At 43.1% G+C, this 25,785-nt stretch overlaps 6 protein-coding genes across 7 annotated transcripts; 4 read left to right on the top strand and 2 right to left on the bottom strand.

Moving 5' to 3' along the window:
- On the bottom strand, positions 1 to 1,968 carry LOC135338372 (cyclic AMP-responsive element-binding protein 3-like protein 3). The gene is made up of 5 exons (XM_064534474.1): positions 1,761 to 1,968; positions 1,229 to 1,595; positions 1,011 to 1,174; positions 546 to 879; positions 1 to 359 (listed from the first exon to the last, which is right to left on the bottom strand). Exons 1-5 carry the CDS (start codon positions 1,845 to 1,847, stop codon positions 70 to 72), a joined length of 1,242 nt encoding a protein of 413 aa, XP_064390544.1. The 5' UTR covers positions 1,848 to 1,968; the 3' UTR covers positions 1 to 69.
- Positions 1,969 to 2,069: 101 nt separating this feature from the next.
- On the top strand, positions 2,070 to 7,999 carry LOC135338370 (homer protein homolog 1-like). Its single transcript, XM_064534473.1, has 11 exons — positions 2,070 to 2,183; positions 2,245 to 2,324; positions 2,530 to 2,686; positions 4,037 to 4,168; positions 4,276 to 4,592; positions 4,848 to 4,956; positions 5,566 to 5,636; positions 6,033 to 6,189; positions 6,374 to 6,505; positions 7,338 to 7,409; positions 7,599 to 7,999. The coding sequence occupies exons 2-11, from the start codon at positions 2,317 to 2,319 to the stop codon at positions 7,782 to 7,784; spliced, it is 1,341 nt and encodes a 446-aa protein (XP_064390543.1). The 5' UTR covers positions 2,070 to 2,183; positions 2,245 to 2,316; the 3' UTR covers positions 7,785 to 7,999.
- A 39-nt stretch (positions 8,000 to 8,038) lies between these two features.
- Positions 8,039 to 9,323, bottom strand: LOC135338376 (kxDL motif-containing protein 1-like). 2 transcript variants are annotated; one of them, XM_064534478.1, is made up of 3 exons: positions 9,065 to 9,323; positions 8,583 to 8,735; positions 8,039 to 8,351 (listed from the first exon to the last, which is right to left on the bottom strand). In XM_064534478.1, the coding sequence occupies exons 1-3, from the start codon at positions 9,277 to 9,279 to the stop codon at positions 8,255 to 8,257; spliced, it is 465 nt and encodes a 154-aa protein (XP_064390548.1). In that variant the 5' UTR covers positions 9,280 to 9,323; the 3' UTR covers positions 8,039 to 8,254. The 2 variants fall into 2 exon arrangements, with proteins under 2 accessions (XP_064390548.1, XP_064390549.1); XM_064534479.1 differs by having other exon boundaries at positions 8,583 to 8,766; positions 9,065 to 9,243.
- Positions 9,324 to 9,342: 19 nt separating this feature from the next.
- Positions 9,343 to 10,731, top strand: LOC135338375 (large ribosomal subunit protein uL22). Its single transcript, XM_064534477.1, has 5 exons — positions 9,343 to 9,418; positions 9,539 to 9,586; positions 9,644 to 9,819; positions 9,925 to 10,126; positions 10,468 to 10,731. The coding sequence occupies exons 2-5, from the start codon at positions 9,547 to 9,549 to the stop codon at positions 10,623 to 10,625; spliced, it is 576 nt and encodes a 191-aa protein (XP_064390547.1). The 5' UTR covers positions 9,343 to 9,418; positions 9,539 to 9,546; the 3' UTR covers positions 10,626 to 10,731.
- Positions 10,732 to 10,767: 36 nt separating this feature from the next.
- LOC135338368 (protein disulfide-isomerase A3-like) lies at positions 10,768 to 13,801 on the top strand. Its single transcript, XM_064534469.1, has 12 exons — positions 10,768 to 11,022; positions 11,136 to 11,344; positions 11,423 to 11,533; positions 11,641 to 11,767; positions 11,850 to 11,963; positions 12,149 to 12,271; positions 12,434 to 12,595; positions 12,735 to 12,837; positions 13,093 to 13,221; positions 13,278 to 13,357; positions 13,432 to 13,489; positions 13,589 to 13,801. The coding sequence occupies exons 1-12, from the start codon at positions 10,877 to 10,879 to the stop codon at positions 13,703 to 13,705; spliced, it is 1,479 nt and encodes a 492-aa protein (XP_064390539.1). The 5' UTR covers positions 10,768 to 10,876; the 3' UTR covers positions 13,706 to 13,801.
- A 132-nt stretch (positions 13,802 to 13,933) lies between these two features.
- Positions 13,934 to 25,769, top strand: LOC135338365 (S phase cyclin A-associated protein in the endoplasmic reticulum-like). The gene is made up of 20 exons (XM_064534467.1): positions 13,934 to 14,412; positions 14,607 to 14,698; positions 15,006 to 16,026; positions 16,164 to 16,336; positions 16,706 to 16,823; positions 17,027 to 17,167; positions 17,219 to 17,428; positions 17,526 to 17,614; positions 17,724 to 17,805; positions 17,926 to 18,072; positions 18,235 to 18,464; positions 18,997 to 19,311; positions 19,597 to 19,875; positions 21,815 to 21,958; positions 22,662 to 22,890; positions 23,238 to 23,299; positions 23,892 to 23,979; positions 24,751 to 24,830; positions 25,112 to 25,284; positions 25,553 to 25,769. Exons 1-20 carry the CDS (start codon positions 13,954 to 13,956, stop codon positions 25,621 to 25,623), a joined length of 4,203 nt encoding a protein of 1,400 aa, XP_064390537.1. The 5' UTR covers positions 13,934 to 13,953; the 3' UTR covers positions 25,624 to 25,769.
- Positions 25,770 to 25,785: the final 16 nt, after the last annotated feature.

Below are 25,785 nucleotides of genomic sequence, written 5' to 3'. Positions count from 1 at the left end.
TTTTAGTCAAAGGCAGACAAAATATTTATATCAATGAGCATTTGAGACAGCACACAAAAAAGTAATAATTTACAATTTTTTATTGTGTTCACTAAAAGAGTTATCTGCCAGTCTTTCACTTTTAGTTTCACTTTGCTCGACATCAGACGAATGTATCTTAATCTTTCTCAGAGTCTCAAATTCGTCTGGCAGGCCAGGCTGTGTTGAGAATAGAGCAGGGGTCTGGTACACCCAGGGAGGGGGGAAGTTGGGAGACTGGCCACCAACTGGCGAGATTATTAGACCGTTATCAGGGTCAATCACATTGCCAAACTCATCCGTCTCGGTGAACAGTAGTGTTCTTGAGCTTCGTGACATACCTGCGAACAACAGAGATTAAAGGCACAGTACATACTGCTCAGCAAATAAAGTGGTTATACTCCAATGTTAGTAATGAGCATGGCTCCATGAGCGTTAAGTGAAGCGGCCATAACTTGGTCCAATTACATTAATTTAACTGAAAGCTTACACTATAATTATAATACAATGTTTTGCCCCTGGCTTACTTCCAATGGCCTGAGGGCCTCCGTAGTGCTTGAACTTGGGGACAAAGAACAATGAGAAGGACATCACGATCACCAAGAGTACAGAGCCAGCCTGCACCTTAGAGGGATTATATTGCGCAACAAGAGCTTGAAATTTCCTCAGCTGCGCCATCAGTGAAACATTTTTTTGCTTCAAACAGTCTACTTCTCTCTTGAGTTCTCTGTTACGGCCTGTGCAAATCTTGACTCTATCTTCTAGCCCATCAACGTACTCCTTTTTTCGCTTTCTGCTTTCTTGTGCTGAAATTTTATTCTTGATTTTTCGTCTGACCCTCTTTAGATGCTTCTGCTCAGCCTGCAAAAAGATCATGTGGACCCTTCAACCACAAAATACAAGTCCCAAATAACATTGTTCAAAAACAAATTACAGTTGGGATTTTGTTTGGAATCAAGATAAGAATAGAATGCAAAAATTTAAAGTCACACCTTTGTGAGGGGCACGTCAGTAGGGAGACTGATGCCTTCTTCTACCAGTAGCTTCTTTTCCTCCTCAGTGAGTAAGAGAGTGTGTGCCTTCATATCCGACACACTCCAGTCAGGGGACGCTTCTTCCTGTCTCCTGTCCAGTTCCGGTGTCGTTGTCATGTAATCTGTATCATACCATAGTTACATACAACTTATATCAATCATGATTGTTCACTTACCCACATCTATCTTGATCTCTGACGATGTTAGGTCGGCTTTGTTGGAACCACCCGACAGCTGGTCAACCCCTGTCATTAAATCATCCAGTGTCGGCTCGGACATGCCCATTGATGAAGAAAATGGCTGCATCATATAAGGAGACGGAGAGCTAGTCACAGGAGAGTACCCCAGACCATCAGAGCCACTAGTCAGACTAGCAGGGGAGTTGGCTTGGTTCGTGTATGAAGGACTGTTTCCCGTGGATACATCGCTCGTTAGTGGTGAGGTGGGGACGTTCAGTATGTCAAAATCGAAATTCAATGAAGGCTCTGTAGTACCAGCGCCGTTTGCATTTGCAGACTCCAGCAGTGATGTCAGTAGATCATCCTAGAAATGGATATTACTGTATATATGTTGTTGCAGTGGTGGATGCGTTGCACCGTACGCATACACAGTCTACGTACACACTGGTGATATTTCTGTGCTATTAAACTACTGCTGTATGATGTCTCCAAGTCAATATACAGTGTATATCAGAGTAGTATGACCCACCTCTGGTCCTAGTAGCTGTTGCAGGAAAGCCTCATCATCAAGAAGTGCTCCAGACGGTGGGTTGTACAATGGTAGCTCCATAGCCATTTTTGAAAGGTTGTTTACTAACTAAGTTTACTGCTAAGCTGTGACTTTAGCTGGCTAGTTGGCTCTGATAGGTTGGAGCATTTGACGTGGCAGCAAAACAATTACAATGCAGATTACACAAGCTATTTTTAGGCAATTTGCGTTATAATCGGACAAATCCGTCAATAGTGGGTGTGTCAGCACAAGGGGATGTCCCTATGAACTAATGGATGACGTCACCTGTCTCTTGCTTCACAAAGTGGGCGTGAGCACTTTGTTGATGAATTTTCCAACACCTTCTCTTTTAATTTTATAATATTTAGTAGTGCCACCATTGACGCAACTAGCTAGCCGTGGGTGAGTTGTCGTCTTAGAGAAGAGCTAAACAGTGGATCAGCTTGCCTTGTTGTCTTTGCAGAGCATCTGGCATTTGGAGCTCCAGGACTAAAGTTCAAAGAGTTAATCATAATTATAAGCAGCAGAAGCAATCATGTCTGGGTGAGGATCTGTTCCATGTATCTATGCAGATCATTACTGTACACACACTAGACCTATAATTCATCTCTCTGCTTGTTGTTACACCGGTAGTGCGTGTAAACTCTTAACATAACTTATCACAGCCTGGGATTATCACAGCATGCATACGTTATACGGTCACACTAACAGTATGTATAGTATTAATTTTAATGATACCACATTACAGAGAGAGAGCCGTGTTCTCCACTCAAGCCCACGTGTTTGAGATTGATCCTCAAACAAAAAAGAAGTGGATACCGACTTCGTCCCACGCAGTCAAGGTTGCCTTCTATCATGACCCTAGCAGGAAGACATATAGAATCATCTCCATTGAGAGCAGCAAGGTCAGTAAAGTAATTACACACTTTATTCCGTTGAACTTTGCTTAAGTGTATAATTGTGTATTACTTTATGCAAAACGGCAAACGTTGCTTGTCAGTAGTGCAGTTGGTATTCTCAGTACATGCAGTTCCTTTGTTGTCTATGGTTATAATGATGAAGCTCTCAATGGCCACACAGGTGTCTATGGCATACACAGCTGTATAGATACTGCAAAAAATTCATGCTATTATAATAACGAATTCTAGTCATGTAATACAGTACCACCCTCAGGCTTGTCAGAGAAATTTAGAATTTAATCTAATTAATATAATTATGCACAGTGTGGTATGCACTTGACTAAGTGCCGCTTATAGAAAATGCTTTTTTGAGCGTTGTGTAGCGACTTGCATGATATTGCATGGGAACCTGTTGCTAAGTTGCAAATTGCAGTGTTGTCTATAGTATAGGACGTACTGGATGTAGGTGTTAGGCTATTGTGACTGGAATATGCAACGGTGGATTTTTTCGCATTACTAGGTGGATTTGGTATAGTTATTACTAATCCTGATACCAGCTGTTGAGGTAGAAAGTACAAACTTTCTATTGATTCCTTTAGTGTGGGTGGACGTATTATTATGATTATAGTAGGCTCTTCCTTGTGTGATACATACAGTACAAGCTTGTCAGAATGTACTCAATAAAAGATATGGTGTCAGTAATTAACTCCTATAGAATGGAACTTGCCCATCCAATTAATATACACACCATTGACTCAATGGAATCTGCTGCAGACCTACAGTGCTGTTTTGTCATCCATTATGTTTTGTTTGTCCTACTGATGTGGCCACTCTATTGTGTCGTAGTTAGGTGGATTGGTTATTCTGTTTGTGTGTTTTTGCTGAAGACACGACATTCAATAATATTATTATAGTCTGTTGTTTATTTGTTAGTGGCCTCACTGAGTTCTGAAGCAAATGTGGAGATAGGCAGTTATAAAGAGTGTGCTGATGGTATACCACTGTATGTGTGTTAGGCATAATTATAGATACTGTCTTACAATACACACACACACACACACACACACACACACACACACACACACACACACACACACACACACACACACACACACACACACACACACACACACACACACACACACACACACACACTCACACACACACACCCACACACACACACACACACACACACACACACACACACACACACACACACACACACACACACACACACACACACACACACACACACACACACTCACACACACACACCCACACACACACACACACACACACACACACACACACACACACACACACACACACACACACACACACCACCCACACACACAGGCACTGGTTAACAGCACCATTACTGCTAACATGAACTTCACCAAGACCTCCCCTAAGTTTGGCCAGTGGTCTGATCACAGAGCAAACACAGTCTATGGGTTGGGCTTCACTTCTGAAGATGACCTCGTTCTAGTAAGTATGTACCTGAACTATCACTTAAGTATCACTTTACAATGGAGTGTGCTCTGTACATGCATGGCTTGTCAAATCTCTAATGATCAATATTCTCTTTGCTCCAGTTTGTCGAGAAGTTCACTGAAGCTAAAGTAGCTGCTCGTGAGCTCATGAGAGAAAGACAGCAAGCCAACCAGAAAATGGCAGACAATGAGAAACCACAATCTCCTGCATCTTTTGGAGACAGCTCCCCCACATCTCCTTCCTCAAAATCACCGTCTGTTATCTCACCTCCTGCGTCCACCCCAGGGGGTACGATGAGTAGCCACACCCCCTTGTTAACTAGCCCACCCCCTGTGGTGTCAGTGACCCCCTCTAGACTCAGACCAGAGGATCCTACCGGCTCGGAGAGTGAGGGCAGCTCAGAGGAGAAGACACAGAGGTAAATGCATGATGCTGTTTTGGTGTGTAGATGCTGTAAAGTAGAAGTAAAATGGAAGTATAGGAAATGCATAGTGTTGTTTGTTGGTGCTGAAACTTAAATGTGTTTGCACGAAGTCCACATGTAATAAATTCCTATAGGCGGCTATTCTGTAGTCAAAATACACTCACACAGCTAGGATTGAACTTCAATTCTGTAGCTTCTTTATTAGAGTTAGATGATTGAGTGATGTTGTGCCCCCCCCTCCCCCTCTAGGAAAGTGAGTGATAGCGGCAGTGTAACGATGAACGGGAACGGGACTGGTAGTGTGAGCCCAAAGCTGATCGAGCCTATCGTAAAGCTGACCAATGGGCACTCAAAAGAAGTGGGTGTAGCACACACACACACACACACACACACACACGAGCGCTTGTAGTGCCCAAGTACATAGAAAGAAGCCTCCAAATTAAATTGTGGCTCTCAAAAATGCGTCTGCATCTTGGTGACAGTGGGTGTAACGCAGCTAATAGTCCGTGAAGTATTACCCTACACCCACCACTTTAAATGTTTATATTACCACTAACGAAGCTATTTCAATCATTGATTTCTGAGAATTCCCGACACTGGGATACCCTAGACTGCATGTACTGTCAGTAGCTCCCACCTGACTCTAGTGTGCTGTGCAGCACGTACACGTAGCAGCTGTGTGATCATGATTATTTAGTGATTTCTTGGATCAATATAGGTGTACTAAAGTGGACTAAGTGGTCCAATAACTTCTCTGGCTTGTTGTCCTACGCAGATGTGTGTCTTTGTTTTGATTGACTTATATACATATATACCATCTGTGTACAACTGTATGCTTTACACGCGCGCACACACACACACACACACACACACACACACACGCACACACATACACACACACACACACACACACACACACACACACACACACACACACGCACACACACACACACACACACACACACAGACTTCATCAGATGCTCAACTAGAGACAATAAAGTTGGAGAACAGTCGACTAAAAATGGCCCTTGCCACAAGGTAATATTTAGAGCAGCCTAAAATGACCTCATCCATCCTATTGATTGAAAGTAATCTAATTCCCTGGAAGTTAGTACTAATCATAGCACGCTTCCTGTAGGTACTGACAGCCATTGTTGGTATACAATAGTGACTCACTGAGTGTGTTAGCCCATATAGCTGCTCTACTGTGCACTTTGTTCCAGTCTAAATAATTATATCCAAGGATTCCGAAGTATCCAATTGTTTGTAAACACTGAATACTGTCAGTTCTGCTTTACACTATTATGCAATACCACCCATGTGCAATACCACCCATGTTTCCCCACCCCCCACATTGCCCACCCTCACATTTCCCACCCCACATTTCCCCGCCCCCACATTGCCCCACACCTTCACATTTCCCCACCCCCACAGTGCCACAAATGTCAAGAAATGGGAGAGTGAAATGACGACTCTCAAGAACAACAACGCCCGACTAACAGCTGCGCTAGAGGAGAGCACTCAGCACGTGGCCCAGTGGAAGACAATGTTGCAAAAATACAAGGAAGAGAATGACCAGTACAAAAGAAAAGTGAGCATAAATTCTTACTCTATGCTGGTCAATTCCTCTGATGATTGTACATGTGCGCCATGTAGCTACCAACCAGTACATGTATATTTAGTTAGTATATTTGCCCAGCCGGCCGATTATATTGGCATTTTCTGATTTTCTGAAGTGTACTTGCTTAACTCACAAATGTTGATTACGCTTGCAGATCCAAGAGTTGGAGCATGATAGGGACCAGGAGAGTGTCAATGCCGAGGGTCAGGAGGCTATAAAGAGAGAAAATGAAGAATTGAAAGAGGTTTTGTCAGCGGTGCAGATTGACCTGGAGAATAATATGGAGGTATAGGCACCATGGTTACTGTTGTATGATCATAGATTGAAGAGTTAGAGGGATAGGAAACGGAGTGTGCACGTGATGATTTTACATTGAATCTGCAGTGGAGCCTCAAAAATTATCCGCGTTACGAGGCTATTAAGCACATTTTTGCCGGGTAACTCCCAAAGCTGTGGAGCCTTGAGACATCATCTCTTTCAGCAATTTATAACACGCCTAGTCCATGAGCCACGTGTAGTACTTGCTAATGACTGACCACACCCAGTAAAAAGAGACTTTCGAACAAAGTTATATGTTCCCAAGGCTGTTTTAGAGCTATTGGAACATATAACGTGTAAGCGTGCTGGTTATGACTACTACAATAGGTGTATACCTTGAAATATAAGTGAGTTGCATGGACTAAGCACAGTTACTTGTAGTTTATTATGCACTGAGTGTAGAAATAGATATTGTTGTGATGGCCTCGATTAAACCGCAGCGTAGCGCGGATGTTACTCGAGATACCAACCGTTTCCTATCCCTCTAACTCTTCAATCTATGGTATGATTGAGCTTAGCAATTTAAAGTGTTGCTGCAGTTAACCTTATTTACTAGTGTACATAAATTATAATATAGTCTATTATTGTATTCTTGATACTGATCAATCGGCAACCCTCGATCCACTTTAGTTTCCATGTACTGTCCAATGTTCTGCGTGCTTGCTATCACCTGACTTAACGAATAATGGCAAATAATGGCCCTTTGGGCTTCTAAGTCACGCAAAAACGTCCTTGTAATGGTCTCTTACTTTTACTATAACGAATAATGGCATGTATATTATATTATACTGTCTCTGCAGGAGGTGGATAAGAACAAGACTGAGTTAGTCTCACTCGAGTTTCAACTCGAAGAATCAAGGTCTAAGCTACAGGTCAGTACATGCATGGTCCTGCTGCCTGTTAGCTAGCATGCACTTGTGAGTACATGTATGGAGGTTGCACACAAAATTATTTTTATTGTGCCATGAAAAATTAATGTGTTAGTTTATTATGAGAGGTTGTTAGCTAGTTGCTTAGTGATAATCACAGCTGTATACATCTCCATGCACACACACGCACAGGGGTATGAGGAAGAGAACCAAGGTTTAGTGGGACAGGTGTCCTTACTCGAGGATCAGCTCAAAATGGCGTCCGTTGCATCGCGGCGGAAGCTCACAGACGCTCAGAAAAAACAGTCACAGTTTGGCAGCAAGCTTGAAGAATTGTTGCAGCTTCACAGAGACATAGAGACTCACTTGAAAGTATGAACACACAACCAGAAGGACTATATGTCATTACAACTAACGCTTTTGCTCACTTCTTTTTTTCTCTGTGTATACAGTAGTTTTCTACTTATATATAATTATTATAGCTGTATATAGGACTGTTTTATTTGGCTTACATACAATGTATACTTCTTCCTTCATTTGTTTGTCCTCTATAGCTGTCATAAGCTGTCATAATGATGTAAAGTGCCCATGCAGTACCCACACACATGGCATCCGTTATTACTGCAATAATATTCATTATAATTATATAAATTATTGCCGCATGAATAACCACATTACACCATGGGATGTACTGAATACTACATGAACATAAAAAATTATTGTTTGATTATAATTATACAAACTTCTGTCACAGCCAAAGCAGCAGGACACAGTATATTATATAGTTCCTCTTAAGTTGCCCTTGTCTCCACACTCTCTCTCTCAATCCAATCACATCACTCAGTACGTCAGTCCTCGTCCTGTAGGGTGGCTTCACTGTGCAGCTGCTCCAGTGCCTGAGAGCATGCCTCAGGGTATTGGCTAGCCACAGCTGACTTAAGAGACCTGCACACGGAGGGGAGGGGGATTGCTTATGTACAAACAAATGCTGATCTAGCACACCATCATTATTGTAGCACTACCAAACAGCTAATAAAGCTATTAAAATCAGACGTTCCTATGGACAATCAAAGTTAGCTCCAGAAAACAGCCCATGCTCTTTTTAGAAAATGGACAAATTGGGCCCAAAACAATTAATTGTCGATTTAAGTACACGCTCTCTAACAGAAGCTTCACCTTATTCTCCTGAAAATGGAGTCCAGTTCCTTCTTCATGGTGACCAGTGTTTTGGTGGTCTGTCGTAGCTCCACGGACGTGTTGAAGTAACTGCGCTCTGATATTCTGTTCACACTCGCTAACTTCTCATTGGTGACCTCAAACACTGACATCCTGTACAGGGGATGATCGCGGGTACCGATAACTATAGGCCGATAGGATTAGTATAATGAATACTGTTAATACGAACTTCATGTGCTACTATAGTGGATGTCTTGTCTAGAGTATCTGTATCTAAGATAAATACACAGATCATGAGGCTTATACGGCACCGGACGTGGAAACACCCTAATTGTTCCTTTGCTAACCCGAACCCCTCCCTTCCACAATTACATCCGGTGCCGTATGGTCCAAATACACTACTAGCTAATATTAACACAGTTTGCTACTACATATAGTGAGTGTGCAGGCATACAACACAGTATACTTAATCGCTTGCTTACATGTGTGCTTGCTCATCCAGGACTGCAGATATGTTGTCATGATTCATCATACTCGGAAACCTGTCAATAAATGGATCACAGGTTCTCCCAGCTTCTGGTGGAGGACCCACTTGCTCAGGAGGGGGAATGGCCTCTTCTTGATCTTCTGGATCATGTTCAAGTCTTTGTGGAGCGGGAGGCTCCTCAAAAACAGAGTTTGCTTCAGTTGTAGTCATTTTGCTTTATAGACTGTGGACCACGCCCCTTACTCGAGAGGATATTCGGTGGTTTCCCTTCCAGTTAGAAGGGCGTGGTCTTGTTCTCTTAAAACTTTGCTGTACTGCGCATGCTCGTTCTTTTCTCTACAAGAAGAAGGTGAGTCCATGTGGTCGTGTGTTATGCTTAGAATCTGCTTTAATCTGTTTGTCTCTATACATAAGCATTTCTGTTTCTCACAATAACTAAATGATTTATGTGTATTTTGTGTGTTCACAGGGTCAGAGATGGGGAGGTACGCTATAGAGCCAGAGAATTCTAGTAAATGTAAGTTCCACTCTTCTGTAATGTGAATAGCTTTATATTAGTTCTGTCTCCGTACAGCGTGTAAGGCCCGGGGCGAGGACCTTCGTGTCCACTTTAAGAACACCCGGGAGGCGGCTCAGGCCATTAAGGGCATGCATCTGAAGAAGGCCTTGAGGTATCTGAACGACGTCCTTGAAAAGAAACAAATCATTCCATTTAGACGATTTAGTGGTGGCGTCGGAAGAAAAGCGCAGGTACTGTGACGATAGCTAGAGTATGTCTGGAGTTGTACGAGCACACACTTAAGCATTAATTATTTTAGAATCACACAAACTGCATGTTAATTTATCTGCACACAGGCAAAGAACTTCAAGACTCCTGGGTCCCAAGGTCGTTGGCCTAAGAAGAGTTGTGACTTTCTGATAGGGCTGCTCCGTAATGCTGAGAGCAATGCAGAGGTCAAGATGCTCAACACTGACGCACTTGTCATAGAGCACATCCAGGTCAACAGAGCCGCCAAACTAAGGAGAAGGACGTACAGAGCACATGGCAGAATTAACCGTAAGATTTTAGCATCGTTTCCCATTTACCGTATTACTAGAATATTTTGCTGGTAAAAGACCTTTGCGAATGAGCCAAATCAGCAGAAAATTTGACCCTTTGTGATCTAACTATTGTGTTCTGGCAAGGATTGTGTGTATTTACTAGTAATAATTTAGGTTTTGCGGATTTTATTGTTGTGAATTGATCAACCCTCGCAAAATTCGCAAATGTTTGATTCTCGCAAAAGTAATATGGTAACAAATCCTTGGTTGTAGACTCATGCTATTTTATTTCAGGGTTTTCTTCTACTAACTTATAAATATTATTGGTTAGTTATTAGTTACCTTCTTTTCATACAGCCTTCATGACGTCTCCTTGTCATATCGAGATGTTTCTAATGGAGAAGGATGAAGCCATCCCTAAAGGAGAGGACGACACTACTCAGAAAAAGAAGGTCTCACAGAAAAAGCTGAAGAGGCAAAAGTTAAAGGCAGCTATGTCCGGAGGGGTGGACTAACTCAGACACTCAGAGATCTTGATTGTGTTATGCATTGTTTTGAAATGATGAGAAAATTGTGCAATTACAATCTTCAGGTTCTGGTCGTTAATGATGAAAGTGTGAATTAATGGCAAAATACTGCGATTTGATTGGTGAACGTGTCTACGTCTAGTCTAAGCCCCCACATGGTTTTATACTGAAGTGATCCTGTCTAGTCTGGACTCCTGTCTTCATTTATCCTCTAACCTAGCTCCTGATACACAGCTACCATGACTGCTCGCTTGCTGCTGGGGTCCCTACTGCTAGTGGCCATTGCAATGGCTCAAGACAGTGATGTTATCGAGCTGGGTGATGATAACTTTACAGAAAAAACTAAAGATGTTGACATGATGTTGATAGAGTTCTTTGCTCCATGGTAAGCAGTCACTAAGCTCTGTAAAGAATCGAAATAATAATACACATGTGCATATACTAGTAATAATCAAGGTTGCATCGTGCTCAATGTTTTGTCGTATCTGTACCTTGTAGGTGTGGTCACTGCAAACGCCTGGCTCCAGAGTACGAGAAGGCGGCTACACAGCTGTTGAACAGCGACCCTCCCGTACCCATCGCCAAAATGGACTGTACTGAGAGGGGCAAGGCCACCTGCTCCAAGTACGGTGTGTCCGGTTACCCAACTCTCAAGATTTTCAGGAATGGAGAGTTTAGCTCTGATTACCAAGGTCCACGCACGGCAGGTGAGTCTTTACATTATTCTATATCAACTAGCTCATGATGATGATTCTGTGTGTGTGTGTGTGTGTGTGTGTACACAGATGGAATCGTGTCGACCATGTCCAAGCAGGCTGGTCCCAGTGCAGTGGAAGTGACTAGTGCTGACCAGCTCAAGGCTAAGCTGGAGAAGTATAATGACCACTGCATTGTTGGTGAGTGTGTGGAGGAAGTTGTGTTTGCCTCAGGGAAGAAAGAATGAATATGATTTCGGTCTTTTAACACTATAATAGCTACTTAACAACATTGTCCATCACTCCAGGTTTCTTTTCCGACGGTGGTAATGAAGTAGCCAAGGCATTCCACAAAGCTGCCGATTCAGAGAGAGAAACTTTCAAGTTTGTGTTCACCGTGGATGCTGACACAGCAGCGGAGTACGGCTACAATGAGTGAGTGTGCTTGTATCAGTGTGGTGCTTATATCAGTGTGGTGCTTATATCAGTGTAATTATCGCTGCTCTCTTTCCACCAGTCAAATTGTGATCTTCCAGCCTGTCAAGATGATCACCAAGATGGAGCCTTCTCAACTGGCTTATGACGGAGATGCTAATTCTAAAGCTATTATAGAATTCGTCAAGGCAAATTTGTGAGTCTGTAATATTAATATATCAATCCTCTATCTCTGATAAAGTACCTTAACTTGTCATAAACGTACTTCAATTGTATGTGTGTGTGGTACGTGTATACCTGTGCCAGAATCTAATGTACTTAAATGGTGATTTTCCTAGCACAAGGATTCTTGCTGTTATCTGGTTTTGTTCTCCCCTCCAGTATGGGCCTGGCTGGTCTTCGCACTACTGACAATGCTGTGCTCTTTGAGAAGCCTCTAGTGGTAGTTTACTTTGACATTGACTATGAGCGTAATCCCAAGGGAAGCAACTACTGGAGAAACAGGTACATAAACACACTAGCAATCTCCTTCCATAAACAACGAGGCAGTACATCAATTTTATAGCCAACTTCCTATACATTAATTATTCAATTAACTTGCGTGAAGTGTAGAATATTGTTTGCCTGTTGAATGTATGGTTGAGACGGTTTTTCTTTCCTGTCCAGAGTGATCAAAGTTGCCAAAGAGTTTCCCGATATCAACTTCTGTGTGTCTGATAAGACTGCCTTCAATAAGGAGCTCACTGACTTGGGCCAGAGCAGCGAGGCAGCTGTTGCCGCTGGTATCTATGACAACAGCGGAAAGTATTCTATGGAAACAGACTTCAGGTAGGTTAAATCTAATATTCGTGGTCTGTACTTTCGTTTCCTTGATGTCCTAAGATGTACGTACTTCGTTGCTCACAGTTAAAAAAAACTGATGTTGATATTGATTTTGTAACAATTGTCGACCTGTTTCCTTGTGCAGTGTTGACAACCTGCGCCAGTTTGTGGAACAGTACAATGCTGGTGAGCTGGAGCTCTACATCAAGTCAGAGCCAGTACCTGAGGACAACAATGGACCTGTCACTGTAAGCCCTGTGTGGTAGCTAGTAGCAATGGTTGTACATAGGGGCTGGTGTCACTGTAAGCCCTGTGTGGTAGCTAGTAGCAGTGGTTGTACATAGGTGCTTGTTGTACTATACTACTGGCAGGTTTCTGTGCTAATCTGTGTGGTGTTATGGCTGAATACATGTACTGTGTTTGCTTGTATTGTTCTATTTAGCTCTTGTGTACGCTAATTGAGGAACAGAATGCCATTTATTGCTATTCAATTATCCCCACAGGTTGTTGTTGGAAAGAATTTTGATGAGATCGTAAACGATGACACTAAAGATGTTCTGATTGAGTTCTATGCTCCATGGTGTGGTCACTGCAAGTCTCTGGCCCCCATTTACGAAGAGTTGGGAGAGAAGGTGTGTGGCAGTGTAGTGGTGGTTGTGGTGTTGATGTTTCTAAATGTGTTTTGCAGTTGATGGATGATCCCAATATTGTGATAGCCAAGTGTGATGCCACTGCTAATGATCTCCCTCCTTCCTACGAAGTCAGGGGGTGAGCTTGTACACACGCCCACTCCCCTCACACACACACACACTCCCCCCATACACACACATACACACACACAGATTTCCAACGCTCTTTTGGGTACCAGCTGGAAAGAAAGACAGTCCTGTGAAGTATGAGGTCTGTATACAATTATGCATTTGTCAATAATTAATGGTCGATAGTAAAAATGTTATGGTGTGTCTACTACATTCTGTAATCCCAAACTAATGCGTGCAGGGAGGTCGCGAAGTAGCTGACTTTATCAAGTACATCAAAGACAACGCCACCAACCCTCCCATCATTGCTGGAGAAAAGGACAAAAAGAATTCCAAAAAGTCGAAGAAAGAACTATGAACAATACTATAGATTTAGGAATCATAACTGTTAGGAGAAAATAATGTTTAGAGCTTTATGATGATGTGAAGTGCAAGTTATCTATCTTTAACTATATTCATGAGTACGAGTGTGCCTACATTGGATCATGATGATTGGATGCAGCTGAATTATGCTATGAAATTCTAATTAGAATGCTGAGCTAGCTAGCCAGCTATACACTAAGCTGCATTGCATGAGGTGTCCATCAAAGAAGCAAGCTCAAAGAAATGCAGAGTCACGATATCCGCCGGTTGGTGGAGAAAGAGGGCAAAAGCGCACGCAACCTTGTGGCTTGGTCGGTACCTATCGCAGACATTACTGCCCCCGGCCATGAAAGCAACGACGGTTTCCAACAGGTCACCAAAAGAACTAGGAGAAGCAGACAGCGTGCAAGACCCAAGCCCAGAGGTTATCAGGACACAAGCAGGAGGCCGACTCACCCCTCCAGAACACCCAGTGTAGTAGTGCCGAGTACAAACCGTGGCCCGAGAGTGAGTGAGGAAGTGTGCGTGGTGGTGGCCGAACACTATTCCAATATTCACGCTAAGCAGAGAAATCGACAAACAAAATCGCCGAAGATTGATTTGCACGCTCGCTACTGGTCATACCTGTTTGACAACCTCCATCGAGCGGTGGACGAGCTCTACGCCACCTGTGAGGCAGACGAGAGTCCAATAGAGTGTCAGGTGACATGTCATTCTGAGTTTAAATTATCAGAAATACTAATTATCTTCACACACACCTCCAATTATTTTCGTTACCATAGTTCCCATTATTTATGCTTTGTTAATAAGATAACGTTATCACGCTACACTAGTGTGTGTTTATCAATCATCTTGTACATGTACATGACGTGTGCCATGCTCTACCGCACATGCAGGAGGTAATAATGACTCTGGAACTGTGTCAGAAAGACTTCGAAGCACTCATCCGAAGATTCCAACTCTTTGAGCAGCAACAACTACAGCCAAAGTACGTCCGTCCAGTTAGTGGTACATTTGTAGCCCTAAGCTGCTAACCACTGTATAGCGGGTATATTTCGAGAATATAAACTTTCACGGAAATACTGTTAGTTCATTCGCTTTTGCGGAATAGCAGCTTTTGCAGACTTAAAGATAATTTATAGGTATAATTATGTTTGCGGTACATGCTTGATCAGCAAAAACTGCGAACATTTATACCCTCCGGCTCGAAATATACCCGCTATACGGTAGTCAGTGCAGTTAGTTACATGAATATTTTCGTAAGTAAAATTGAAATGTGTTTTCTGTGTGTGCAGGCGTTCCAATCTAGCATGGGAAGTTCGCAAAACTACCTCCCCCATTAAATTGTCCTCGAGGCGTTCGCTTTCACCGTCTGCATCCTCAGCACACCGTCACTACCCACACAAAGATCACACAGTCACACCCTCACATCATCACCCCGACGCCCTCGCACAAAGCCAGCCGTCTGAACCAAATGAATCTCTTCCTCTCACTAACATCAAGCAATCAAATGACACTACTAAAAAGGACCACCCAGTTTCCAACTTAGACAAACCTGTTCTTCAAGCTACCAAATCGACCATCAACAATAGAAGTATTGCAAACACAGCATCTATAGACACTGACACCCACCCTAAACCCATCATCCTATCCAGACCCTCCTCTGCAAGAAGCCTGGATTTTAGCAGCTGTTCTTGCGAGGGAAGAGTTGACGCTCCCTCGCTGCTTAGAAGAAGTAAAAGTCACGGGAAAGCCGATTCTGCGACAAAGACGACCGGAGATGGACTCACATGGGCTGATAGAGTGAGTGGACGAACCAAACCAATCATGAGAGTAAAGAGCTCTGCATCAGACAGTGGCAGTGTTGTACCACCAGCACCAGAGACGGTCCTCAAGGCCACGGAGGAGGATGCAGAGGAAGGATGGGAGAAGGTGACTCGGTTTCGTAGTAAAAGTGCTTGCTCTGGTTCAAAATCCACACATAACGGACATCACAAACACAAGCTCAAGAACAGAACTAGTAAACTGAGCTCAAAAAATCGCAGTAAAAGCAACTCGAGTAGTCGCAGTGAGAGCTCCAATAGCCACAGTGGATCATCATCTATTGAGCCGTTAACTCCAGTGTTTGATGAACTTGTCGTGATACCGGCTGAGAGCAAGCCCCTGGAAGTGGAGACTGTTATATCATCTGTCAGGGTTGAGACTGGTGGGGATAAGGAGGAGGGAAGAGTGACGTTGAAGGAGCTAGCTGCAGCGGAGGAGGTCGTCATGGAGGAAGAAAAGAAGGAAATAGAAGTACCTACATCAAACAGCGAGGTGAGTTGTACACGTATATCTACATAACCTTTTTGAATTTACGTGAATTAAATGTTAAGTATGTTCTTGTCTACATACTGAGCTTATTGTAGCCAGAAAAAGATTTCACATACAGTATTTAACTCCTTGTCCGTTAGGCTTGGACATGGAGTGATGTAATGGCCGACTACGAGGCTGGTGAGAGTTATCGACAGGAGGTGTCTTGGGCAGACCGTTGTGACTCTTCCCCCGAGGCCCTCTCTGATATCACCCGTTCACCAGGAAGGGCCATTCACCTGCATCAACGTCTGTCATCACCATCTAGGAGAAGGTGGCTGTGCCTAGATCAGCGATTTATTTCGGGCCCAAATATCGTATTACTAGAATTTTGCGAGCATTAAACATTTGCAAACTTTGTGATGGTTGATCAAATAAAATCCGCAAACCCTAAATTATTACTAGTAAACACACGATCCTTGCCAGAACGCAATAGTTAGATCGCAAAGGGTGGTGATTCGCTTTACCCGCAAAATATTCTAGTAATACGATATTTAGAAAAAAGCGTTTCGAAGCCTTTTTGTGGTTTCGCCTTTTGTAGCCCTTTGAAATGCCTAGTACACTGTAAGCAACTGTTTGAACAACCAATTAGTTACGTTCTGGTGATCCAATGTCTATGATATTGAACCCCCCCCCCTCTTAGACTAGAGGATGTTGAAGAGTCACGCAGGATGTCCCAGGAGAAACAGGAAAAGGCGGAGCAGCATCGCTACAGACTTCAAGAGGAGAGGACACAGAAATATAAAATGGCCTCAGACAAGGTACAGTACCCAGTATATGTTTTCGTCATTAGTGGCCCCACCCACTTCCGTAGCTAGCAAGAATTACAATTTCTTCCAGCTGAAGATTTTGCCACAATAATCGTTTTCATAAGCAATCTGCCCAATTGCAAATGGTTTGGTAGACTTTACTAATTATTGTTTTTGGCAAGTGAAACATTCCAAGCTGCTCTACACTATACCAGGTTCGTGGGGTCAGGGAGAGCCGTGATGCCAAGATACGTCTGCAAAGAAACGCATTGGAAGGAAAACTACAGAGAGCCGAGATGCTGAGAGAGTCACACTTGCAGGAGATTGTACGCAAGGCTCAGGAGGAGGACGCAAAGGTACGGAAGAGGATTGTAACGGTACTATATACAAGTCTGTACTCTCTACAGGTCAGTGAGATCTCCTTCATCAACACACTGGGGGCACAGAACAAGAAAATGGAGGTGTTGGAGAGACATGAGGTACACAGAGCACGACTCCAGGAGCTCCAGGATGAGAGGCAACGGAAGAGGGTGGAGCAACTGGCCAAGGAGGAGGCAGCAATGGAACGCAGGAGGATGCTCGAGTCAGAGCGTGTGGCTAAACTTATGGAACAAGAGGTATAATAAATATACGTACAAGTACTGGATAATTATGATCCCTAGATCCCTGTCACACTTACATTACACTAATGTACGCTGTGTACTATAATGTCAGGTGCGTAGGAAGGAACAAGAGGCCAAGATAGATCAGATGAAACAAGATAGAGAGAGAGTGAGAGAAGATGTTGCCAGAGAAAAGGCCAGGTGAGCCACACTAATATCAGCTGTGTGTGTGTGTGGGTGTGTGTGTGTGTGGGTGTGGATACATGTACATGTTGCCTCAGGCTTACTGTGTGTATGTGTGTGTGTGTAGAGAGAGGGAGCGGAAGTTGGAGGCCAGGAATGCAGCCATTCAAACCTCAGTCGAAGAGCTGGAGAGGAAGATACAACAAAAGGTGATGTGTGTCCATGAAGAGTTCTGTAACTGCTTTTATTAGAGACCCAATTTACCCATCACCATTGAAATTGTTTAGACAATTAACGAAACACCTCCCCCCCCCCACACACACACTCAGCAATACGAGTCATCTCGTCGCTATGGGGAACAGTTGGAGCAGAAGAAGCTGGTAGCTGTGTCCGTGTCACGACACGCTTCAACAGACGATGCTCCGAGAGTGGAGGTGTACAAAAAGAAGAAGTGGTGCACTCTCTGTGATGTCGAGGTAAAGATTTGCATAATTTGCAGTATAATTTTTGTGAGCCTTCTCTCGATGCAATGTCCCGTAAATAAATGTAGAAATACTGCTACTGGTGATTGTATGATATATAATGTTGTGTGGGAGGGGGCGTGTGTGTGTGTTGTGTGAGTCTCTCCCTATGTGTAGATCATATCTGAAGTGTACCTTCTGGGTCACCTGCGTGGGAGGAAGCACCAGGAAGCTATTGCCTCTCTCCCCCCTGACCCTGATGATGAGGGGGCAGAACCTGAGACCCCTATAATCATCGAGGCTGACGAGGAACAGCAGCGACTGCCCGTGGAAAAACCAGAGGTGGTTGAAAGAATGAGGATGGGCAAGAAACGAGCCAAGAAGATCAGACATAGAATGGCTAGCAGGTGGGCATGTTAGTGTGGTGTTCTCACTTTTAACTAGACTTCAGGGAAATATACAGTGATATCATTGTGATGTGTACGGTATATATGGTTTATATTGATGACATAATTATATTGCCTATTGGGACTTTGTTTTTCGGAAGTTGTGGTTAGCGTTGAATGCCAAGAGTTTACCGGCGGGTGCTGTCGTTAATGAGCCCCACCTCCTCTTGTGGTGTCTAGTTAACCAGACATAGTGCGTACGTGTACATTCCAGGCACACAAGATATGTCCTTTGTCTAACGTCCATAAAAATTATATTCTACTTTATTGTACTGTGTAGAGGTGTTGCTAGGTGATACACATTATGTGTGTATTGTATAGCAGGTTATTTTCATATGGTCCAAATGTAGAGCAGTAATCCGAAAATAAAACTGCAAAATAACTATTAGGTCATTCTGAGCTGTAGGAATATTTAGGATATGAAATAAGTTACGAACAATGTGCATGGATAGGATATTCCCCGCTATACGATATAATGATGTGCCCTGTGCAGACTGAAGGAGGACTCATGGCCAGGTGCAGCAGTATCGGCCATGCAGTGTAAGAGTAGGCCCAAGATGGTGCGATCCATCAAAGAGCTTAATCGACAATTAGACGCTGTCCAGACCCCCACATCTCACACACTCACGTGGGAGCCCTCACATGTTACACATATTGAGCGTTGCCTTGGTGACTTGTCTCGTTGCTTGTTGTCTGGTGGGGCTGATGATCGATTGTGTTTCTGTCAGCTAGGAGGACTCTCTGCTGTCCTGAGACTGTTCCTACTAACCATGATGGAGGGGAGTGGGAAGAAGAGACCATCAGACAAGTAAGGGGTAGCCCCTAGTCCCCACTGCTCATAATTAATGTCACTGATTTGATTTCTAGTACTGCTTTGATTTGACTGCCTGCCCAATGGGACCATATTGAGAAATGATGTTTTCCTAGCAATATTTCAGACTGTCTGTATTTATTATGACTATGTGTTATGCACGTACACACATAGTTGTTGTCACCGTACAAGTAATTAAAGCATCATGGGATGGTGTCTTCAGATATAATGGGCACATTCTAGACACACGGTTGTCGATTATTATTATTATTATCCCCACAGAGCTTTACAGTACGCTGTCAGCATCCTACAGAGCTCTTGTCCTGGTCACCGTGACAATTGCACTTATCTCGTCCTCTCAAACAAAATGGCGTCTCTCATTGACCTCTCTCTACAACTGCTCTCAGAGGTCTTCCCCAGTCATGAAGTAGGCGGGGCCTCACCAGGGTCAAAGGTGACGTCTCTATGTGGTGGTCTGCTGGGAATACTGGCTGGCATTATCAGCACCCTGGCTACCAATCCGAGGGAGGAACTGAGCCAACCAGTGCTCGACCTTATCAGGTATATTACATTAATAGTACGATGAACACTAGTACATGGGCTCTTTAGTGCTGGTTGGCGGGTGATTTTTTACCTGCTTGAACATTTTTGTCACCTGTCCTATTAATTTTACCCACTTGTGCTAGATCCTGTAACACTATCTATTATCAGGTACTCAGGTATTGTATATAGTTCCCTAGCCTCGACTCCAGCCCCTTCAATAGCCTGGAGTCGAGGCTAATAGTTCCCTTGCTTTTGAACAGTCTCAACACACATGTGCACTTCTATTGATTCTTTGCACAGACTCAGTCATTCTTCCCAACCCTGTAGTGCAGATTGTATCACAGACTCTAGGCCTGTGTCCATTAACTGTGCATGGTTGTATCACAGACTCTAGGCCTGTGTCCATTAACTGTGCATGGTTGTATCACAGACTCTAGGCCTGTGTCCATTAACTGTGCATGGTTGTATCACAGACTCTAGGCCTGTGTCCATTAACTGTGCATGGTTGTATCACAGACTCTAGGCCTGTGTCCATTAACTGTGCATGGTTGTATCACAGACTCTAGGCCTGTGTCCATTAACTGTGCATGGTTGTATCACAGACTCTAGGCCTGTGTCCATTAACTGTGCATGGTTGTATCACAGACTCTAGGCCTGTGTCCATTAACTGTGCATGGTTGTATCACAGACTCTAGGCCTGTGTCCATTAACTGTGCATTGTTCATGAAAGTCTTTTTTCCATGTTTGTAAATCATACAATGTCTCTAAAAATACCTTTTCCTACTATTCACACGCGGACAATATTTCCATGCCTTTGATCCACCCCCTTCAATCACCGCCACCAGCCAACACATTGCTACGGTAACTAAGAGCACGCACACGATCCTCTTCACATCAATAAGCTTATATGCCATTCTTAATTTGTATTTCACAGCCTTCAAGTGTATAAGCTACGTGACTTAACTGCTCCCTCTCTCCATTTTTGACTAGCTGTGGTCGACTTTTCTCTTTGAGCACTGCCAAAAACATTATTTCCTTGGCATTTCGCATCAGCAACACCTGCGATGTACGGGTGTGGGGCGTGTGGTCCCTATACAGAAAGCCTGTGATGCGTGGTTGGTTCATTGATTAAATTACGAACTTGTCATAATTCTTTGGTCCAAATGTTCTCCTTTGTGTGTGCATCATGCCTCCAAGGGGACCTGGACCTCCCCAACTATGTGCACTTATCGAATTACTTGCAACAATGGCCTTCATAGAGTAGCCTTGAGAACACTCTGTATTAGTAGAAGCTTGTGATTGGCTTGTTGTGCAGTGTCCGTTTGTAGTTGTATTCATTTTTAAATTTAAAATTATATGTATTTGGTATGTAATAGAGTAGCTACATTGTATAATTATAATTATGTTGAAATTGCAATTTCTGAATTACAGTAAAATCAGACCAGTCATTTTGGGTCCTGCATGTATGGTATCCAGGATAGCAGATAAGCTCCCCTTCAGTTGCTACCATGTACTGTGTTCCTCTAAGCCACTACGAGGCATTGCAGTGTTGTCACTGTCAATCTGTTTCTCCACTTAAGAGACAATTTTGTTTGCTGTTTTTTATGTGTACTGTTTCTTTGAGCGGCCAATTTTGTTTACTGTCCACTATGTGCTGTGAGGTTTCAGGTAGACACTTATAAGCCTTTGATTGCTGCTTGTCTCATTATCAACATATTGATTGAGATGCCTTGAAGCTGTTAAGCATTTGATTTTTGTATAATTAGCACAAATTTCCTGCTTGTCATCACCTTGTACATGTGGTACTGTTATGACTGCCAATAACCATCTGCCCTCAGGGTAAAGTATTGTACACTGTCACCACACCCACACACACACGCACACACACACACACACACACACACACACACACACACACACACCACCCACACACACACACACACACACACACACACAGCTATCTGGTGAGCGTTGGTGTACTCGACAAGCTGAGTCTCTACTTCGGCACCATCAGCGGGCCTATTGGAGACCTCTCTGTTACTCAACTAGTTCTCTCTGCTATTAACCTCATTGTGGCTGTCACTGCTTGCATGCACACCAGGTAAAGCTATAACAGAGGTTTTCAGGTAGGTTGAGGGAATGCTTCTGAAGTTCAGACTGTAAAGTTACTCGTGCATAAGTTACTGTTGTATGTACATACAGCACAGTACAGCAGTACTTTATATTAGCATGAGTACTGAAAACCTCTGTAACCTCATACCAGGAAAGCTACATGTACATGATGGATGGATAGCATCTATACTTGTAAATGTAGACCTTGTTGAGAACTGTATAATGGCAGAGACCATAAATATAATACATGTCCTTATAATGTATAATGGCTGCGTGTAAACTAGTAGCCCGCCCGGCCATGCAAATACCCTTATAGGAACGCATGGAGCTCAAGTATGTTGTTTTTTGTATTTTTATGTTTTTACCCGATAATTGTTCTGTGGTGATGGTTGTTTGTTGTTCTGAACGGTATGACTATTACCGTATAGCGGGTAATTTTCGTAAATATTCGTTATTTTCGTGAGCAGGCTGACCTCCACGAAATTTTAACGTGGCTTACCGGAACGTAGAAATGCATGCAGGCAACGAGACTAAACGGAATTTTACTTACGAAAACCACCGTTTCTCGAGTTAACGAATTTTTTACCCCCACGAAAATTTCCCGCTATACGGTAAACAATATCCCGTAAATCCTTAATGATATTCATTGTCCAATTATCAAGTTTAAGTGGTTGTCTCCACCACCATCGCAGAGTGGTGGGTGTGTTCTCTGGCTGCGATGACTCCTCCCTCCTCGCTCTAGTGCTCCACCAGACTGAGCTGGTGGGCCTCATGCAGCTGCTCTACGCTATCCTGCTCGCTGACGGCCCACCTCGTCACTCCTCCACACCCCCACCCCTCACACAACACACGCTCGCTATCGCCACGGCTACCATCAAGGCAGTCAATAACTCGGCTATACTGGACTTACATATGATGCAGGTAAGAGAGCTTGAGTAACTGTATCCACGTGGTTACAGTTTACATAATTTAGTTGTCCAATTTCAAACATTAATTAATTTTAGGTGACTAGAAAACAACCAGTACACTGGCTACAGAATTTTACTAGTAGATGTATATATAGTATTTTCAAATGTTATTTGTATCAGGTCATGCATAGTCGAGCTAGTCATCTGTGTTGTTCTAGTGCTAAAGCTTTCCCTGTTGCTGTGTGTGTATTCTCCCTTGTTTGTGTGTGGCCTGTGTGCATGGACCACCCAGATACTTACACACACGCGCCATTAGTTTCCCTGCTGTTTAATTACCCGTACTCATGCACACCACCACAGTCATGCTTGGGTGCCGAGGGAATATCACTCGAGTTTCGTCACGTGGTCAGCTATCTACTATGGTATGGTCTACTGTTACAGCTGGTATGATTATTATTGCACGGCTCAAAGCTTGGGTCCTAAGCAACCTAAGCTGGTGGGGTATGCCTTGAATTCCAATTCCTTCTCACAATTACAGTACTCCTAGACTCTATTCTGCTATCCAATTCTAGTTGCTATAGTGACTGGAGATATCATTGCAGCCATAATTGTGAGATATCATATATGGGATGGAAAATAGAGCCAGATATTAATTTAATCTTATACATTATCTTGCCCCTGCTAATTGAGTTAGACAGTGCAGACGTCCAGGTATTCTGTACCAGAACAGCAGTAGTGTTGCAATCTTCATTCCTTTATGGAATTGTTGACAACCGTTGCATCACGCCATGCACCATCCCTCTTATAGTGTACAATAGCCCTCCATTTGTGTCAACCTCTGCTGCCAACCTAATCTATTGTGCAGTGCCTAGAGGTATGCCATCTGGTTTTGTTGTCGACTATTGCAAACGCACGTATACTCTCTCCATCGATTTCATGCCCATACAGTACGTGCCTTAAATAGCTCTTTAATTGAAAAGAGCGACAATAACGTGTATTCTCTCTATTGCATAGGTACTGTTCCCATAACAACAGTGCTTGCTTACTCCATGAGCTTATTCTGACAGTCGGATACTTCTGTGTCTTGAACAAAGATAACCAGGTCAGGTTACGTAAATAAAGTATGGTGGTGATTTAATCATTTCCTATTACATAAAACTTGTCAATACAGAAAAGACAGACAGATCTTATTATCTGTCGTGGATAGTTTCTATTCACAGACCCTTGGGTTTTCAATTACCTGTGTGTGTCAACATCCTTATACTGCCTTCATTCGAACATCCACAATTTGTTGATACTATACACACGACACAGGGGGCTAACACAATGCCCCTGTCTCACAGCATTCATTGCCTCCAGCTGTAGGGAACGTGAATGAGTGTTACCAGCATGTAACGGTGTAAAGAACCTTGTATGCACACCTTCGCCATGTTTAGGACAATGTCAGCGTAACGTGTGCTCTTTGATGCTCTGGGAGTGAATAGACTTTCACATACTCACAGCTTTATTGCCCCTATGATACAGACACTGGTATTGTCTGAATATAACTGCTTGAGCGTATATAGCATTGCCTGGTGTAGATTGAATGGTCTAAATAAGGGTGCTATGTTATGGGAGGTCAAACTCAATGATAAGGGCAGACTACACTGTACAGCTAGCTAGTCTAGCTCCTGGGGGGACTGGATACATGTACCTCAACCTTGTTGTGTGGCTTGTTCTTCTTGATACAATGTACTGAAGGGCAGCTGCCATTGCATTGTTATCTGATTACATGCCTCCCAGCAACAAGTTGTAATTTTTGCCCTGGGGATCTGTTGTCTAGTGAGACAGGCGACTCCTGTAATTATGATAGTAATGTGTTGTATAATTATAGGTTTTTCTCCAAAGTGGACGCAGTCCTACTCTTCTTCAGCTCCTTTGCGACCTCCCTTTCCAATACTTCAGCAATGCTGAGTAAGCAAAACCTTTTTGCATGCATGTCATTAAATTCTCTTTGGTATGTACTTATGGTCAAGGTTTCGTTATCGTTTAGCATCGGTGGCTGATTAGGATGATAACACTGACCACCATAATCAGCACATAATGGTTAATTAGTTGATAAGTGATCCCACAAGTTCTTTCTTTATTCCTACCTAAAGGGATTGTGCAGGAGATCAAAGGATAACTTAAAATGTCTTGTCTGACTTTCAGACAAATGTTCATGACAATAAACTTTTATTCCCCTTTCTGTGCAGGCTGACTAAACTGCTCTTCCCCACTTTGATATCGGCCTGTTACCAGTTCCCTGAGAATGTGTGTATACTGGAACTAGAGATCAGTTGCAAGCTTCTAGTGGCCTTCCTGCAAGAGACGTTGGCAAGGGAACAGACTAAAGGCGTGTCCACAAAGGCTGCAGCTGGACAACAAGGTGAGTGGGGAATGTGTTGTACACATCATGTGATGTACACATCATGTGATATAGTTGCATAATTTTTGTAGTACATTCTAGCTCATTGGTACATAGAGCCCTACCTTAATAAATGTCCATCGTCAATTTAACTGCATGACTGACTGTACATAGCTGTCGATTTACAAGTCATAATTATAATGTCAAATGTGTAACACAGTAATAATGCAAGATACGTATGTGATGTGTTATTCTTCTAAGCTCAAGAAGATGCATTACTACAATACAGACTTGAGTGGACTGGAGTACAGGTTCCCTCGAGCTCATTGGGAGGAAGCCATCAAGTTTTTTAATCGATGAACTAATACTGAACATTATTAATACCTTATAAGTTCGACCCTGTTTGATGCTCAAAAGCCTTCATTGCTATTATACCATCATTTTTTTCACTCTTATTGTTGTGTTTTGATCTCATTGTGCAGAATTATGATTATTGACTGCTAAGATATTGTGCCTCGAGTT

Source organism: Halichondria panicea, chromosome 7 (assembly GCF_963675165.1).
Source record: "Halichondria panicea chromosome 7, odHalPani1.1, whole genome shotgun sequence".
Taxonomy (NCBI): domain Eukaryota; kingdom Metazoa; phylum Porifera; class Demospongiae; order Suberitida; family Halichondriidae; genus Halichondria; species Halichondria panicea.
This window is presented reverse-complemented; position numbering and strand designations above follow the sequence as displayed.